The sequence below is a fragment of the Symphalangus syndactylus genome, chromosome 19 (assembly GCF_028878055.3).
Source record: "Symphalangus syndactylus isolate Jambi chromosome 19, NHGRI_mSymSyn1-v2.1_pri, whole genome shotgun sequence".
Taxonomy (NCBI): Eukaryota; Metazoa; Chordata; class Mammalia; order Primates; family Hylobatidae; genus Symphalangus; species Symphalangus syndactylus.
In genome coordinates this window covers 74786914-74805492 of record NC_072434.2, presented here as the reverse complement: position 1 = coordinate 74805492, position 18579 = coordinate 74786914, and the positions used below count along the sequence as shown (strand labels likewise).

General features: G+C 46.8%; 1 protein-coding gene across 2 annotated transcripts in view; it reads right to left on the bottom strand.

Annotated features, from left to right (window-relative positions):
- GALNT2 (polypeptide N-acetylgalactosaminyltransferase 2) overlaps positions 1-18579 on the bottom strand; it is a 216174-nt gene that overhangs the window by 15047 nt on the left and 182548 nt on the right. For both annotated transcript variants that reach the window (XM_055234905.2, XM_063614004.1), the window contains exons 9-14: positions 17180-17267; positions 15895-15998; positions 11126-11252; positions 4168-4260; positions 3828-3911; positions 1645-1771 (exon numbers count right to left, since the gene is read on the bottom strand). In XM_055234905.2, coding sequence (XP_055090880.1) covers positions 1645-1771; positions 3828-3911; positions 4168-4260; positions 11126-11252; positions 15895-15998; positions 17180-17267 — 623 coding nt within the window. The remainder of the gene's footprint in view (positions 1-1644; positions 1772-3827; positions 3912-4167; positions 4261-11125; positions 11253-15894; positions 15999-17179; positions 17268-18579) is intronic.

The window sequence follows — 18579 nt, the reverse complement described above, 5'->3', positions numbered from 1 at the left end:
TTGTGTGTGTGTGTGTGTGTGTGTGTGTCACACACATGCACAGGCACTGGAAGCACACTCATACCTGTCGGCAAACCTGACCCATTGGCTCTTACCCAAACATAGCATCACATTTAGCTATTCCAAACCATCGAGACTGCTGACGCCGATACGGAGAATCCAGGAATCAACTCTACCAAAACCACACAAGAAAATAAGGCTCTCTCTTATTTTCTAACTCATCAAAGCCAAGTATCTTCTATTTAAGGGCTGGGGATTTAGGGGAACCAGGGCCAGGCCCTGGCTACCTGCCCCATGCCCATGCTGGATGGTGACTGGCCCAGTCAAGCCCCAGGCAGGCAGGTTCCTCTCTCTCTTCTAATTTAGGATATCCAGGCCATTGCAAGGAACTGCTAAAACTACATCACCAAGTGAAGAAAGGAGTCAAGGTATTTGTGGATTGCAGTCTGCCTGGACACTCACTTGGGAGGAGCACCCAGCTTTACACAAAAGCATATGCCCCCTTTCAAAAATACTTCCAGTTAAAGAAAGTTAAGAAATCAATACATTCAGGATACACACACGGAGTTAACCTGCCTTTTTTAAAACTGCAGGCTCTCCTGGTGCCAGGCAAGTTTTCAGGAAGGCGGTAAGAGCACACAGGATTACCCTTTAGTGCATGAAGCTCACATTTCACCCAATTCCTATTATTATCTCACGGGAAAACTGTTTTTAGAAACTGAAGTCTCAGCTGGGCCCATCAAGCCTTCATTTTGTCTCTCCTTTGCGATGACGGGAGAAGAAAAGAAGAGTAGGTAGTGGGGTTTTTTGTTTGTTTTTTGAGACAGAGCTTTGCTCTTGTAGCCCAGGCTGGAATGCAAGGGTGTGATCTCAGCTCACAGCAACCTCCGCCTCCCGGGTTCAAGCAATTCTCCTGCCTCAGCCTCTCGAGTAGCTGGAATTACAGGTGCCCGCCACCAGGCTTGGCTAATTTTTTATATTTTTAGTAGCGATGGGTTTCACCATGTTGGCCAGGCTGGTCTTGAACTCCTGACCTTAGGTGATCCACCCACCTCAGCCTCCCAAAGTGTTGGGATTATAGGCGTGAGCCACTGCGCCTGGCGGTTGTACGTTTTTATGCCTCTAGGAAAAGGTGTGTATGTGTGTAATGGAAGGAATTAATACTGAGTATCTTCTATCTTAAGCTATTATCTAACAGGCAGGGGCTATAACTAGCAGCTGCCTTAGTGCCCACAGTTAAGAATCTGTTATATAGGGACACCAGGCAGGTATAGACATTATATTCTGGGGCCAGACGCAGAGGCAGAATGGGTGCTTTGGGGTTGAGTGCACATGGCCGAGAGGACAGAGCTGGCAGGAAGAAGACCAGGGCCCTGCAACCAGCAACTGTGACCAGTGCACCCTTGCCACTGCAGCAGAGCCTGGTCCGAAGCTGATGACAGAGCTGATGCACCAAAGTGTGTGACATCCTATCTGGCCCTGGGGCTGGCTGCCAAAAAGGCTGTGGCCAGCAAGAGCCAGGCGCTTCCTCACAGACATCACTCATCCCAGGAGAAAGGTGGCAGCTGGGACTTCTAACCTCAGGACCCCCCGACTCCTGCTCTCTCTGGGCCTGCAGGTGACCTAGCTTCCCCATGCACATACCTGGTTTCCCCCAGCATTGTGACATTCATAAACTCCAACCACACCATCAGCAAAGTGTCCCAAAGTGTCGAGGCAGTTAGTTCCCTGCTGCAAGGCCCCAAAAGCTATATCCTGATGGTCTGGAACCCTGAAAAACAACGTGAGAATCACCTGCTTAATTGCACATGACCACCAGCTCCCGTCCACCAGCCCCTTTGCTCAGCAGCTTCATGACAGGTGACAGGAACGAGAGAAAGACCCAGTGACTAGGCATGGTGCCTCTTCCTACCACAGGTAGTGTGTGTCAGGGACACGGCATTTCTCCCAGGCTCTGGACTTCCAACACTTTAAGACTGTATGTTGGAGAAGTATTCTTTATATTCTATATCAGGTCATTTTTTTTTTTTTTGAAAGGAAGGAAAAGCTCCTGATACTCTTCAATGTTAGTCTTATTGGAAGTCATTTAGAAAATCAGTGTGGTCAGATCCTGTTGCCTTGAACTTTCCAATACACTTAGGATCTGACCTTTATCCAGTAAAGACGGGAAAGGTGAGTAGACTTGTCAGGTGGCCTAATGCAAACAAAGCCACAGCCATGGGGAAGAACAACGTGCTTCAGAACCAGATCCAAACCTCAGGCCATCTCTGCCAGGTGCTGGCTTTCAGGCAAGACTCACTTTCTCTGAAGCTCAATTTGCCCTTTGGTAGGCTACGGGCTACCCAGATCTGCTGCCAAGTGTTACATAAAACATTTTGTGTAAAGCACGCGGCCTGGTGCCTGGCTCGTAGGAAGCATTCAGTAAATGGCAGTGATATTACAGACACAAAACACGAGGCTGGTGTCTCCCTCACCCCCCCACAGGCAGGGGAAGCAGATTTGCCAGCCGGGATGGTGCTCAGTGCCTCAGATGTGGTCTTCAGTGGGTGCAGGGCCCAGTGTCACTACAAACCATGGGTGACCTCTGTGAGAAACGGCAGTCAGCTGTGACTGAAAAAGCAAAGTGAGTGGCATGGTTGGGTTAAAATCCACTGAAGTGAAGCCCCTCTTTGGCTGACGGAGAGCTGATGATCAGTGGTTTCCCACTGGTGATCATCGCTGCTCTTAATCCCCAGCAAAAGCTGTCCTGCACGGCAGGAATCTGAGGGAGAAGGACGCTGTGTTCTCTCCTGTTCTCCTCCTAGGGGGCATGGGCCACCTGGCGCCTGGCATGTTACTTGAAAAGCAGAGGAAATGGTTCCAAAGAGCCAAGTGAGTGAACAGGAGCAACAGAGAGAGGCCGCATTACCTAACTGTCCAACAAATCTCCGTGACAAGGGCTCTGAAGGAGCTGTTAGTGGAAAGATAATGGTGGCAAGTCTTGCGTTCGCAGGCACTGTGCTGGAGATATGTGAGCCGCTGTAAAATGCTCTGGGAATATTTAGAATAAGGAATGTGCCGCATTAAGGCATGACCTGCCTGACAGTCCCTTTAAGAAGATGAAGTGCAGATGGCTCCTCCACCCTAGCGGATCTATAGGTCTTCTCACGAGGTTATCAGCAGGTCCCTCCAGATGGGGAGCTCGTATTCGCTTAAAATAAGAGGCTGGGTGTGGAAATAATGCTCAGAAAGGTGTTTCTGCCATGAATCCTCCAGAGGGACGTGGGGCAGCAGCATTATTACTCCCGTTTCACATGTGATTAAGCCAGCTGGGAGGAGGGAGGCACGTGGTCAGGTCCCCGTGCTCCGAGCCTCGTGGGGGCCATTATCTGCTGGCCCACAGGAGCAGCAAGGGTGAGCGCAGCAGATCAGAGGCGTGCGAAGGCACCTGGCAGGGGGGATCGAGGGCTGGCCACAGACAATGCGTGCTTGCGGAGGCTGGGGACTGCTCCCGGTCACTCAAAGAGCCTGTCAGACACCAGTCCTCCAGGTCACCCAGCCCATCACCTTGCCAATGGAGAAGAAGCCAAAAACAAGGTGAGGCCCAGGGACTGCCTCTGGGACTCTGAAGCATGGGAGGGCAGCTCTGCAGGACAGAGAGAGCAGCAGGCCAACTTGAGAGCAGATTCTCAGGTCCACACCATGGAGTGAGACCACAGGCTCTCACTGGGGCCCAGGTGCCCAGTCTCATGCCTGCAGCCCCACCGCCATTTCCCCTCTGCTGCTTCTATGGCCTTACTGGCTTCTAAGCCCTTACAAAGTGAAACCCCAGCTCCCTGGGGACTTACCTTAACTCTGGATAGACATTTTCAAGGTACCATTTGAAAGGCTTGCAGCTGAGTTTCTTCCTAAGCTCCAATCTGCTCTGAATACTGGAGAAGAGGGAAATAAGATTCCTTTATAAATTTTAAGAATAGATGGGCTTTCTACATCAAACTTGAAAATCTGCTGAGGAGAACAGGGTTGGGGCAGGTGGTGTGGTATGGACTGCCCACGCTCCTGTGCCCACAACCTGTTCCCACCTTGGCACCTGGGTAGCTGAATTCAACGCTGGTGGCAGCCCCTTACCTCCCACCCCCACATCCCAAGAATCCCCAGTAATTGTGAGAAGGCAGAACTGCCACTTACTTTCCATAAGGAACGTTTCTAGCGGAAGGCACTGCTGCATAATAGAAATTTTTGTATTCATCCATCCAGACCTCTGCTGCCCGGCGGGTGTTTCTAGAAAGAAAATAAATCTTGAGGTGTGATTTGCTTTCCTCCTGTCTGCATCACTCCATTTGCACCTGTCTGCTGGAGTGTGACTGAGGCGGCTCCCTCTGGGTGTGCACCAGCTCCAGCTGGGATCACGGCACACAGCAGAGGGCGGGCTGTCCCTACCAGCACCTCGAGCTGGATCTGTGGGGAGCCAGCCTCAGCGGGTGCTTACTGAACCATTGGAATGGCTTTCTTGTCATACAGACGGTCAAAGGGCAAAAGGCAAAGTTGAAATTACAGCACAAGCCGGTATTTTAAAGGAGGGACTGGGGTCTGTATCATAAAGGACAAAAGAAAGTTACTCTTTAAAAACTCTCGCATCATGCGTCCACGGAGGGCTGGGGCCGCAGAGCACAGCAAGGAGATTCCAGGCCCCACGGCCTTCTCCGTCACAGCTACGACACTACCAGACAGCTCTGCGGAGAAGTTCAGACTACATAAGATAAGAGTTCCTGGGAAAATCACTTTCTTTTCTGCAGGGCTGAGCTGAAAGACTGCCATGTTTGCACTAGCTTTTTTTTTTGGATGGAGTCTCGCTCTGTCGCCAGGCTGGAGTGCAGTGGCGAGATCTCGGCCCACTGAAACCTCTGCCTCTCGGTTTCAAGTGATTCTCCTGCCTCAGCTTCCTCAGTAGCTGGGACTACAGGCACGTGCCACCACACCCAGCTAAATGGTGTATTTTTAGTAGAGACAGGGTTTCACCATGTTGGACAGGATGGTCTCGATTTCTTGACCTCGTGATCCACCCGCCTCAGCTTCCCAAAGTGCTGGGATTACAGGCGTGAGCCACCGCGCCCAGCTGGCTTTTCTAGAAGGAAAGAAAACCATGTGCTTAAATCTCATAGAGAGAACCATGATTTGCCATAAATAAAGCCCCTGGGACAAGCTACTCTTGAATGTCTGACATGCATTAAAATCTATCATCTGCATAGGTATCAGCAGCGTATCCTGCCAAGAATTATCTTAAAGCATCCATGAAGTAGCAAGCACACAGCAAACCTCTTTGCTCCCATATTCTGGTCTCGGCTACAAGGTGGACTCCCACTTCAGGCTATAGCTAGCCCTCCCTAAGAACCCCATAGAGAAGGCACCGTGTTCTTCCAAAATAAATACAGTAAGGAGGCAATGCTCGCCTTTTAAAATAATTCCTTAAAATGGCGAAACTTTCAACTGATCTGAGATACCATTATTAAAATAATTTCTGTACGGGGCCTATATCTTTCATATAAGGTGATATATATACTTTTTCGTTTTAGTAAGTGGAATATGGACTATTATCTATAATGCCATTCAACACAGATAAGAAAATATGAATGCACCTATTCTCTGACCCAGCAGCTCTACTTCTAGAAATTTATCTCAAGGCAGCAATCAACTAGGAATGAAATATACATGTGAAAATATGCTCACTTCTGCTTTGTTTATAATAGCAAAAAAAAGAGAGAAACTTTATGACTAAATATGAGGAAGGAATCAAATGAAATATTCTGTGACCACTAAAAACATGAGTGTGCATCTTACATGTTGACATAAATGATGTCCTGGACTTGTGGGAAAATAAAATGGTTTGCAGAATTGCATATAGTGGATATGTGTGTAAAGGCAGAAGGAGAGCCAGTGAGCAAACAAGAGAGAGAGACAGAAATAGATACTGACAGATGAATTCATCAAATTATGAGAGTGTTATGGCACAACTGGTTTGGTGATGAGACTGATGAATTTTTACTTTCTATTAAAAAATATACAGATATAACAACAATGAGTACTTAAAGTGCTGGGGGATGCTGGATCATACATATCATTTCTCAGAAGAGCCACTAAATATTGTTAGTGGGGTTTTGGGGTTTTGCTAAGTGACCTATGCCTTAACCTATGCCTAGTCAGTTTTTAACCAGTTATTAACTTAAATACTTGTAACATCTGGCACCTGGATTTCCCCAACAGGGAAATGAAAGGATTTGATTCCAGAACGTCCTAGGTTCCTTTCAGCCTTAATGGTTTAAAGGTTTTATGAACTCCAGTCATACTGTTTTCAAATCATTCAAGTTCCGAAATGATTAAGTCACTTAAAAATTCCTAAATGCAAAGCAACTCTTCTGTCTTCGTCATAGAAAAGGATAACTAGGCAGCCCCAAAGAATGACCTCCATGTGCTACTCGTTGCTAGCTCCTTTTATTCATTTATTTATTGGTTCACTCAGGTATTTATTTGGTATCTACACCAAACAGTCTCAGTGCTGCAGATACAGTGGCACTGAGGGAGACTCACTTTTGTCCAGGCCCTCCTTGTTTTTGCAGGTATTTGCAAGTATTTAGGTAGTGAAATACTTACACATTAAATGTCATATATTACAAGTTGGGCATCCCTAATCCAAAATGCCCTAACATCTAAAACTTTTTGAGCACCAACATGAGATAGTGACGAAACTGCCTTTGCAAAAAATTTAACAATGACAAAATTGACAGTTTAAGGGATCTGACCTGACTGACTCCATCTAATTTCTAACTTCTAAACTGCCCTTGTTCATTCCTGGGCATAGGCAGAACTAACTTTGGGAGAAACTTAGTTTATAGTTTAACTTTAAAACAAAGATGGTAACAGCCCTTTCCCCAAACAAACCCTCTTTTTGTCTGGGTACCAGACTGCCTTTGTTGGACTAACAGATCAGCCACAGATTTGCAACTTCCCCAATTATTCCTGCAGATAACATCACCATTGCAGAACCTAAGACTGCACTTCTGATGACTCCATCCAGATCTCCAGCTTGTCCTGTGGACCCATCCATCCAGAAGCAGACTCGGCATGCACAAGGACCATTTTCCACACCCCCATGATTGCACCCCATCCAATCAGCAGCACCCACTCCCTAGTACCCAGCTCCCTCCAGATTATCCTTGAAAAACCCTAGCCTCTGAATTTTGGGGGAGATTGACTTAAGTAATAAAATTCCAGTCTCCCACTTAGCCAGCTCTGTGTGAATTAAACTCTTTCTCTATTGCAATTCCCATCTTGGTAAGTCAGCTCCATCTGGGCAGCAGGCAAGATGAATCCGGTGGGTGGTCACAGTGACACCTTTGCTTTCTGATGGTTTAATGTACACAAACTTTGTTTCATGAACAAAATTATGAAAAGTATTGTATGAAATTAACTTCAGGCTATGTGTATAAGGTCTATATAAAACAAACAAATTTTGTACTTTGACTTAGGTCCCACCCCCAAGATATCTCATTAGGTAGTATATATAAATATTCCATATCCTGAAAAAATCAAAAATTCAAAATATTTCTTGTCTCAAGTATTTTGGATAAAAGATATTCAACCTGTATAGGAGATTAAGAGAACTTGCATCTGGAAAGAGACCTCAGAAATACAGTGATATAATTCCACTTCTTTATCTTTCAGATGAGTCAACTGAGGTAAAGGGCAGCCTGGCTGAAGGTCAACAGCAGGGCTTTTTAATCAGATCCATGTTGCCCCAAAATAATGAAACCCTGGATCAGCTTCTTTTCCAAATCTTGAGAATACAGGCTCCTGGGCCGTGTTTGAAAACGTTTCTCTTCTAACAAAGAGTGCAATCTCTTGAGTACTTTAACGTACTGTTTTCTGAAATCCCACTGTTTGCTGGTAGCTATCAATGGCTTTGGTGTGGGGCGTCTGATATATCTATATAAAGAATCTCATGCTGCCCCAGGAAAAAGCACATATATCCACGTTTTTGTTTGATTTTGCAAAGCTTATTGTACAAGATCATATTTTTGTTTTAATAAAGAACAAAAATGAAGTTTCGACATTTGTGAAGAAACATACTTTTTGATAGAAGATAATCTGATCAGAAGCATTATTTGTTATTTTGGCTTCCATTAAAGTTTTCTCAGAAATCAGATTCCCTATGCCAAAAATCTGACTTCTGTATAATAGGTGTATTGTACAATCTGTACTTTTAAGAAGTTTAAAAATGGCCAGGCACAGTGGCTCACGTCTGTAATCCCAGTACTTTGGGAGGCTGAGGCGGGCAGATCACTTGAGGTCAGGAGTTCAAGACCAGTTTGGCCAACATGGAGAAACCCTGTCTCTACTAAAAATACAAAATTAGCTGGGCGTGGTGGCGCATGCCTGTAATCCCAGCTACTTGGGAGGCTGAGACAGGAGAATCTCTTGAACCCGGGAAGTGGAGGTTGCAGTGAGCTGAGATCGCACCATTGCACTCCAGCCTGGGCAACAGGGCAAGACTCTGTCTCAAGAAAAAAACTAGACAAAAGATAAGCTAGCAATCCCCACACCCACACCCCCCCCGTGGCTTTCCCTATTTCAGTAGGGGCAGCACACCAGCACAGTTGTGTAACAAAGCTCCTGGGCATCACCCTAAATTAATTCCCCGCTCTACCTCCCTTCTCTCTGCCACCCTATTAGCAAACAACTGCCTGCCTCACCATGGAGCTGGATCTCACCCCATCTCCAATGCTACACACCTGCTCCAGGTACAGCCAGGTGCTGCTTAATGACAGGGATACAATCTGAAAAATGCATCCTTGGGCGATGTCGTCGTTGTGTGAACATCATGGAGTGTATTTACACAAACCTAGATGGTGTATCCTTAATATACACCTAGGCTACATGGTACAGCCTATTGCTTCTAGGCTACAAACGTGTAGAGCACGTGACTGTCCTGAACACTGGAGGAAACTGTAACACAGTGGTAAGTATTTGTGTATCTAAACATAGAAAAGGTAGAGTAAACTCACAGTATTATAATCTTACGGGACTACTGTCACCGACCGAAACGCTGTTACAGGTGCATGACTGTATCACATCTCTGGCCTGGGCTACTGCAACAGTGCTCACAGGACCCTTGCTTCTGGCTCCAAGAGTGAAGGGGACACTCGTACCACTGTTTCACCATAGTGTCACCTCCTGGCCACCCTCTGCCCAGCAACCACACGGACCTTTCCAAAGCATAAAAGAGACATTGGGCACTGCTGAAAAGCCCCAGTGGTTTCCTCCAGAATCAAATAACATCCAATGTTTCCCATGACCTGCAAAGGTGCATGGCCCGGGCCTGTCTAGCTCTTCTGCCCCTGTGCACTGTCCGCTTACTCTCTAGGTTCCAGCTACCCTTGGCTTCCATTTGGCAGATATGCCAAATGCACCTCAGCAGCCCGGATCTGCTCCTCCTGCAGGGAGTCTGATTCCTCGGGGCCCCAGAGTGACCTCCTCCCGCCTTTCAAGTCTGAACTCACACAACACCTCCTCAAAGGTTCTCTTGACCATGAAAACCTCACCTACTGCTTGTCCTAATCATGCCTGACCACATGACTGCATTTTATCTTCTTCACAGCATTGATTACTATTTGAAAATACCTTAGTTAGCTGTGTGTTTCGCTGTCCACACTCAAGAGAAGGCAATCTCCCTGAGATCTGGCTTGTACACTGTTCTATCTTTAGCATGTAAGAGAATTCCCTAGAAGAACACTTGGCTTGATAGAACGGCTATTTGCTATTTTACTTTCGGAAAGCCTTCAGTTGGCATCTTCATGTTTATTAAAATATATCTACTGTCCATCAAGAATCATGACTCTGTGTCATGATGTCTTGTGGTATACACAATTAGGACAGCTTGACTTTAATATTTGCTATGGTTTGAATGTTTGTCCCCTCCAAAACTCATGTTAAACTTTAATTGCCATTGTAACAGTATTAAGAGGTGAGGCTTTTTTTTTTTTTGAGACAGAGTCTCGCTCTGGAGTGCAGAGGCGCGAGTGCAGAGGTTGGAGTGCAGAGGCGCGATCTCAGCCCACTGCAAATTCCGCCTCCCGAATTCAAGCGATTTTCCTGCCTCAGCCTCCCGAGTAGCTGGGATTACAGGTGCCCACCACCACACCCAGTTAATTTTTGTATTTTTAGTAGAGATGGGGTTTCCATGTTGGCCAGGCTGGTCTCGAACTCCTGACCTCAGGTGATCTGCCCATCTCGGCCTCCCGCAATGCTAGGATTACAGACACGAGCCACCATGCCCAGCCGAGGTGAGGCCTTTAAGAGGTAACCTTTAAGAAGTGACTATGCCATGAGGGCTCCACTCTCATGGGTGGGATTGATGCTATTATAAAAGGGAGAATTTGGCCCCCTCTTGCTCTTTCCTGCCCTCTCTTTGCCCTCCCACCATGTGATGACACATCAAGAAGACCCTCGCCACACACCAGCACCTTGATCTTGGACTTCTCAGCCTCCAGAACTACGAGTAGATAAATTTCTGTTCATTTTAAATTACCCAGTCTGTGGTATTTGGTTAGAGACACACAAAATGGACTAAGACAATGTTGCTTTTAATTGTACCTTGAATGGTTATAAAATGAACTTTCTTCTTTAAAAAAATTTCCCATAACATTTTGGGAGGTGGTGTACAGTTCTAAGAGCCTTCATGCTCATGAAGATTTGTCCAACTACCACCACAACCAGGAGACAGAACAGCTCCATTCCTCCTCCAAACATCCCTGGTGCTGCCCCTCTGCAGTCACACTCCCCGCTTCCCTGCTATCCCAGCTTCTGGCCACCACTGGTCTGGCCCCATCCCTAGAGCTGTGTTTTTATGAGGCTGTGACATGAGTGGAATCGTGTATGTAACTGCTTCTCTCACTCAGCACCATGCCCTGGAAAGGCGCCCAGGTTGTATCCTGCATCCGTGGAATGCGTTTTTCAATTGCTAAGTGGTATTCCATTGCATAAATGCACCACACCCACTGAAGGACATCTGTCCTCAAACAGCCCAAGGTCACGTCCTGCCTTCAGGGTGGTCAGCAATGTTTTGGACCCCGCTCAGCCTTTCATTACTTACCGGGCAAAGACAGTGCCACTGCCACCCGGGAACGTGTAGGGGTGCTGTTTCCGGAACACGTGTCCCACACGGCTGCACGGGATGATCTCCAGGCTGCCACCACACTGCCACACGCGGAACGAGATCTCTGAGACGATGAACAAGACATGGGTGACTGACAGAGCCCGGGACGCGGCTCTGCAACAGCAGACACGCCAAGCAGGTACAGAGGCCTCCCGACCATCCCATCATGGGGCTCCCATGCCCTCCGCTGCTGAAAGAGATCTGATAAGGACCTTCCTCTTTCCAGATCCAGAGCTCTCCAAAGGAGAGACATTTGACACACTTGGATCTCTGGACCACAATACAATCAAGAGAGAATGTTCATGGGGAAATATTTTTCAGATGTGGAGTAGACACCTTGAGGCAAGAATGCTTCTTGGTCTATTGTAAAGATAAAGGCCTCCTGGCATAAGATCATGTATACCCCAGTAGCATCATAACTACTGAGTGACAAAACACTTGTGCTGAATTCTTCACTAGCTGGCTCATGATCATTTGCACCTGCTTAGTATCAACACCATGGGAAAAGGCAACACTGAAGGTATATAAATACGTACAATTGAGCTTTATTGTTAGATATTCTAGACAACCATATATGCCATCTTTCTCTAAAACTTATTTTTAACAGACCGAACCCCAGGATGCATCTTGGCTTTTCCCATCCAGGGAAAAATAATCCCTTCTCTCAAATGGCAAAGCTTACTAAATACAAGTCCCTGTGTATTAGCAGGCTCAAGCCTCCCAGCAGAGTTTGGACTTACGGACTATGGACTTTGGGACTGCCTTAAGGACTATGATAGTGACCAAGGACAGTCAAGTAACTGACTGATATCTGCACGCTGCTCATGGGCTTGGACCAGTCAGTAACCAACTGGCCCAGGTAGGAATGCTCCCTGGGGAAGGCTGCTGTTCACTTGCTTCGACACAGAACTGACCTGCAGGAGGAATGAGACGTGTAGGGCTAGGCACTACCCACACGTACTTAAACACACAGACTGCCCTGGGCATTGGAACTGAGTCGAAGCTTAGACTGACTGGTGCTCCTTTCGTGACACACAGGTACCTTCCAACCAGGTACCTGCCCTTATCACCACTGACTAGGTGAGTGACTGGAGTCTGCGTCAGGGGTCTGACTGAATGCAAGAAACAGATTCAAAAGAAAAACTAAGATAGAATTTTCTGAAAGGGAAAAAACAGTTTTTCTTCACAAGATTTGTATAATACAAAAGGGAATTTTCCTCTGTATCATCTAAGATCCCTAAGAACATGTTAGGGAGGCAGGACAAAAATCAACAGAGTTACTGCGAATGACAGGACTTCATTTTTTTTCTGGCTGGATAGCATTCCCAGGAAATTAAGTGAAATAAGAACAGAAAGTTGAATACCACGTTTTCACCCATACATGGAAGCTAAAAAACATCGATCTCGTAGAAGTAAAAAGTATAACAGAGGATAGTAAAGGCTGGGAAGGAAGGAGTAGGGATTTGTTCAAGGATACAAAATTACAGCTAGAGAAGAGGGATCCTGCTTGTGTTCTACAGCCCTGTAGGGTGACTCTAGGGACCCATAATATATACATAGTTTCAAATAACCAGAAGGAGGATACTGAATGTTCCCAACACAAAGACATGATACATGTTTGAGATGATGGATATGCTAATTTCCTTGATCTGATCACCATACATTATATGTATTACATCACTATGTACCCCATGAATATGCACAATTATTATCTGTCAATTAACAAATTAAAAGAAGTACAAATATACACATATAAAATCTACAGAGTGTGCAGTCACTGTCACCAATGCAGATTGATCAGAAATAGGGTGGGTCCATCACAGTCCATACAGTGAGTTGATGGCAAATCCTGCAGGCAGTCAAACTAGTTATGGCAACAGGTGCCCAGACTGCCAGGCACACAGCAGGAAATACAACACGGGGTCAGAATACCATGGTTTCTACTTGGGTCCAGCAAACTAATGCCTCACTCACTAGGAATGGGTGATCCATGCAGCTGTTATGGGGCTTTAATAAGCACCTCTCTTGTAGTAATAGAAAATGTATGGTTACAATCACACAAGCATAAGCAGTGAAAGTTTCTGACTTTACTTTTTACAGTTCCCAACACAACCTAAGAAGTTGTCAGCTGGGTGCAGTGGCTCATGCCTGTAATCCCAGCACTTTGGGAGGCAGAGGCAGGCGGATCACCTGAGGTCGGGAGTTTGAGACCAGCCTGACCAACATGGAGAAACCCTGTCTCTACTAAAAATACAAAAAATTAGCTGGGCATGGTGGCACATGCCTGTAATCCCAGCTACTTGGGAGGCTGAGGCAGGAGAATCACTTGAATCCGGGAGGCGAACACTGTGGTGACCCAAGAATGTGCCACTGTACTCCAGTCTGGTGATAGAGCGAGACTCCATCTCAGAAAAAAAAAAAAAAAAAAAAAAAAAGTTGTCTCTATTTCAGAAAATAAAATTTAAATAGCCATTTGCCTCACCAGAAGATTTAGAATCAGGGGTTAGGAAATCCCCTTGGCTTCTCTATGGGGAATCTGTTAAGCCAACAAGGGATCCTTCCAGGGCTTTTGTGGGAGATTTTCAAGGCTAAGTACAACTACAGTATCTTCAGCGCTGATTTCATTTGAACCCTATAACTTTGAGGATAATTACCCAGTAAAACTCAATGGCTTTTTAATTAGACAGTTAGTGTTTACATCTTGGTTCTGAGACCCTGGGCAAGGTGCATGACCTCTGCAGACCACACTCCGTTAAGAAAGCACAAACAGATGATTCCCTGGAAGTACTTAGCACCATCCTTGCGCCGCAGGGATGTAGAGAAGCACAGATAATGCCCCCAAGGAGCCTTACCCCCATCGTTACAGCTAAGGGTTAGGTTCTTGTTCCTCCATTTTAATTGCTTAAATGACATAAGGACTTACATGATTAGGAAAATGGGAAGCTCTGGTCATTCCAGTGGGGCACACGTTGAGGAGGTGGTTTTGGATCTTACTCGGGCCTCTCTGCACCACACACCTCTCCCAATGCACACCCACAGAGGCCCCTCAGGCTGGCAATGGCTAGTAGTGTGCACGGCCCCCAGAAGCAGAAGCTAGAGCGGTGCTAAGGAGAAAGGCTCACGGCATGGCCTTCTCACGTGAAGCCCTTGAGCCCGCCGAACCTCACTGGGAGTCCAAGTCCTTGGCATAACCCAGGAGAGCCCGTCACGGAGGGACAGATGCCCCAGCCTTCCTGGACAGAGATGCGCTCCTACTTGCAGGGTTCATCTTCACCCCAACCTGAACCGCTCAGGCCCTAGAACTTCCTAGGCACAGCTACATAATAAATACAAACACCAAACCACAATAAAGCAGCTCCTTACAACAAATCTTCCCCCCAATCTCTGGGTGAATGCCTCCTTAGATATGTAAATCAACACTCTTCCTACACGATGACACAAAATGCTGGCTGATGTCTCATTTCAGCTAATAGTATGCAAACTTCTGAAAACCACACTGCTTTTGAGAAATGGCCACCTACGCGACATGCTGCCCTACTGGGCGACCCTGGCCTGCTGGATTTCCACCAAACTATTAGGGGATACCCATGGAACAGGGTGACAGAACTCTCTTTAGAGGGTTAACAATTCTGAAGCCTTTTGTACTCAAAGGACTTCAATCCAAGCTTTCCCTAGAGGTTAATGTATCATTTTTTGAAAAAAACCCAAAAGGAATTTGACTCACGGTCCATCCACCCGCACAGTATAGTAATTGAGCCTGAAGAAGCTTTCAACATCAAACCAAGGCAGAGAAATCCTCAAAGATGAAATGGTATCACTGACTTCAACATCATAAAACAATGGAAAAATAATAGGCTAGGCTAGTCTTTTAAAGTAACAAAAACTTTCAAAGTCTCAAAACTATTAAAGAGTAGCCTCATTTTTTCCTCTTTCCTCCTCCCCTGTCCTCCAGGGTACACTCACCCAAGGACGAATGTAAGTTAATAACACTCAGCAGCCCACGAGAATTCGCTCAGAATGTCAAGCATTTGAAACAAAATGCTTTAATTGAAACAAGCAAAAAACAAGAACTCCCCCACTCCAAACCCTAAACAAACAAAACACATCTTTTCATCTTTTATGCAGTAAATATAAGGCTACCAGTGTAGACCACAATGTGTAAAATTTCACTGTGCCTAAACTCGGGTAAAAATGATTTGCATGGGGTATTTAAAAACAAAAAAAACAAACAGAAAAACAAACGAGAACCATTCACAAAGGGAGTCGAGAAGGGATTAAGTGCCAAGGCCTCCCTGCCCCATCGGATTTTCATGATTTCAATTCAATCAATCCCACTGGCCTCGCCAGGGTTCATTTTCCACTCTCCACCACTCGGCATGAATCTGAGCTCCTGGACTGTTTCCCTCTGTTTTTGCAAGCCTGCATTCCAAACACTTGGGTTCAGATGGCTTGAAAGAGTTTGCATTTCCCTTCAAAGACTTTATCTGTATTCTGGCATCCTCCACTCTAACTTAGGAAGGCACATTTTAATGCCCAACTCATGAGACTTTCAAGAGCAAAACGGGCGTTACATATGTGTTTGCAAGGATAGACTAAGCCCAGTGAATGGTCCATCTGAAGCCTTTTAAATTTTTTTTCCAATTGGCACCCTGCCTTTTGCAGAGCTGAGGCACTTCTCTGTCCTGAGATTCAAGGCTTGTACATACCTAGGTTCTCTCCTCCCCACACATCCATCATCATGTCGTACTTCCCCAGTTCTTCAAAATAGAACTTATCCATCACAAACAGCCCACCAGCAATCATGGGGGTTCTAAAGAGGCAGAAAGAAGAAGGGGGAGGGGGGAGAGGGCAAAGTCAAGGTTAGATTGCCAGCACCCTTGCGCCAAGGCCAAGCCTTGATTCCCTAACAATAAGCTGATCTTCAGAACAGCCACACTGCCACTGTTTTCTGCTCAGTGCCCAGGGTGCCACTCTCTCTGCTTCACCACTGCTGCCTTCAAATGCCTCCCCCACTGTCCCTGCCTGGATGTTCCCACAGTGCCAGGGGCTGGACTGAGCCTCCCCTATGCGGGAGCAACTGCTGGGGCTGGATCACTCACTGACATGCTGCCATAGGCAAAGAACTCGGCCTTTCTGTGTGTCAGTTTCCTTATAGGGTAGCTATGAGGATGGCAAAAAATCATGGGCATAAAGCCCTGAGCATGCTTGGGAAATGCTCCACAGCACCAGCTCTCATTATCACTATCATAGATGAGGCTCCACCTCCTACAAGGGAACCCACCATGCTCCTCACTTCATCACCCCAGGAAGGGGTTGACAACAGATGTAGGCTGAGCTCCCTACTTTGTTCCCAGAAGAGATGCTGTGCGAATTCAGTGTAAAGTGCTGGGAAGGTCTATAGCACACTGCAGATGTTGGCTAAATGTCAGCAAATATATTTCAGCGCTAAGTACTCTGTGAATGCTATCTCACTTAACCATGTGCCAACTTGGAATAGGTGGCCCCCTTCTCTCCCCAGCTAGAGAAGGCATCCTGCCTCTCAACCAGGAAGCCCATTGCCCGGCCTGGGAATCTTAAAGCATGGGCTTCATGAGCATGGGCTCCCTCCTGTGCAGGAGAGCAAAGGCCTGCTGGGCAGTGGTGGCAGTAAGCCTCCTGCTGCCCACCAAGCCCCTTTTCCTGGGCCTGGGGTCAGCTTGGAGATCCTGCTTTGCTACAGAAACGCTCCACATTATCAACAAACAGGAATGCACAGACCTAGCAGATAGGCCTTATAAACCTATGTGAGACTTCAACTGTGGAAAAGAAATCTCCAAGGATTTTATTCTATGACCTGGTGGAAGGTGCTCATCTTTGAGCTAAAACGAGGGGAAACCGGAGGGCAGAAGGTGAACAGCCCCCACTGGGTCTCCAGGCAGCATGGGCCCAGCAAAGAAGCCGGAACCTGGGGTCTCATCTGGGAGGGGCACCCTGAAGGATGCTGGCACTTACTTTATAGGGGCGACTGGATTCCCCTGCCGGGACCTTCTCTGCTCAGGCGTCATGTAATCCCACTTGAACACCAAGTTCCAATCAAAACCTGCCAGCCAGGAAAAGAAATAGGGTGTTGACAAGAGACTGGCCACTTCCTCCCGACACCCCCATTCCTCACAGCTTAAAAATATTCGATGTTTGGACAGAACTCAATGAAAACCAAAACAAAGCCAAAAAAGAAGGTGTGGAGGAGAGAGAAGGGGACTGGGGGCGTGGGTGTAGCTGGAAGAGAGAGACCGGCAGTGAGGGTGAATGTTGAAATCTTCTCCCTGCCCCTCCCTAAAGAAAATGTGAGTCAGGCTTTTCTAATATTGAAATGCATAAGAACAAATGAAATATAGGGAGAGAACTGGGGTCTGTGTGGTGATAACCAGGGCATGTCCAAGGGCTATAAGGATGTGAGATAAAAGAGCATCCAATATGAAAATCAAGCCGTGGTACCTCCAACACTGCCCCAGGGGAAGGCAATGCTGGGGAGGGAACGAGGCTTTGTCAGTTCCCTGGGCCAGCAAACTTCAGACTGTATTTGCAGCAAGAATGGAGTGGGAACATGCTGGGAATATGAAAACTTTAAGGGAAAATGAGCCAGCGGAAGTTGCCAAGCTGGGCAAATAAGCTTCAATTTCAGATATATTTGGCACCTGTTGCATTTCATTTTTGGAATCCACAGACCCCTGAGGATGGAAGAGCCTGGACCCCTGTACCTGGACTTGGTTGTGGGCATCTACAGGGCCTCAGGTCTCATTCTTGCTCCCAGGGTCACATGCATAGTGCCTCTTGGAGGCCAGCAGGCCCCACCTGTGGAAGCTGTCCTGGTGCATCAGGAGGCCACTTCTTGGCAAACACATGGCTCATGGTGCTGCATTTCCAATTCCAAGGGCCTGACAGCCAAACCTAATGACTCTAGGGCCATGCATCTTTCAATCCTCCTAAGCTGTCTGCCATCAGGCTTTTTGTCAACAGGGCTTTTGCAATGCCCAAGTTTGGATTTGTCTGCATGCTTTGAATTCATAGTCTGTCTGCCCTGACAGCCCCAGTGACTGAAGGATGGTGGGTGGGGGTTTCTGAGCATCCTGGGCTGGCCAATGATTTATGGCTCTGGACAAAGAGGTCTCCCAGCTCCTTCACTGCAGGATAGAGTGGCCTCAGGCAAAGAGAGAGGGAAATGGACAGGCGCCCAGGCAGTGGGGACAGGAATGAACAGAGAGGAGACCCCTGTGGGCCCGAGCTGGCTCTTATCATGGTGCCTCAAAGGCCATGAAGGCAAACCAGAAAAACAATGTCCTGGCTGTTTCACTAACAGAGAAGGTTAAGGATTAGCTGACATAACCTTTCCTTTATTTTCTTGATGTTTACTA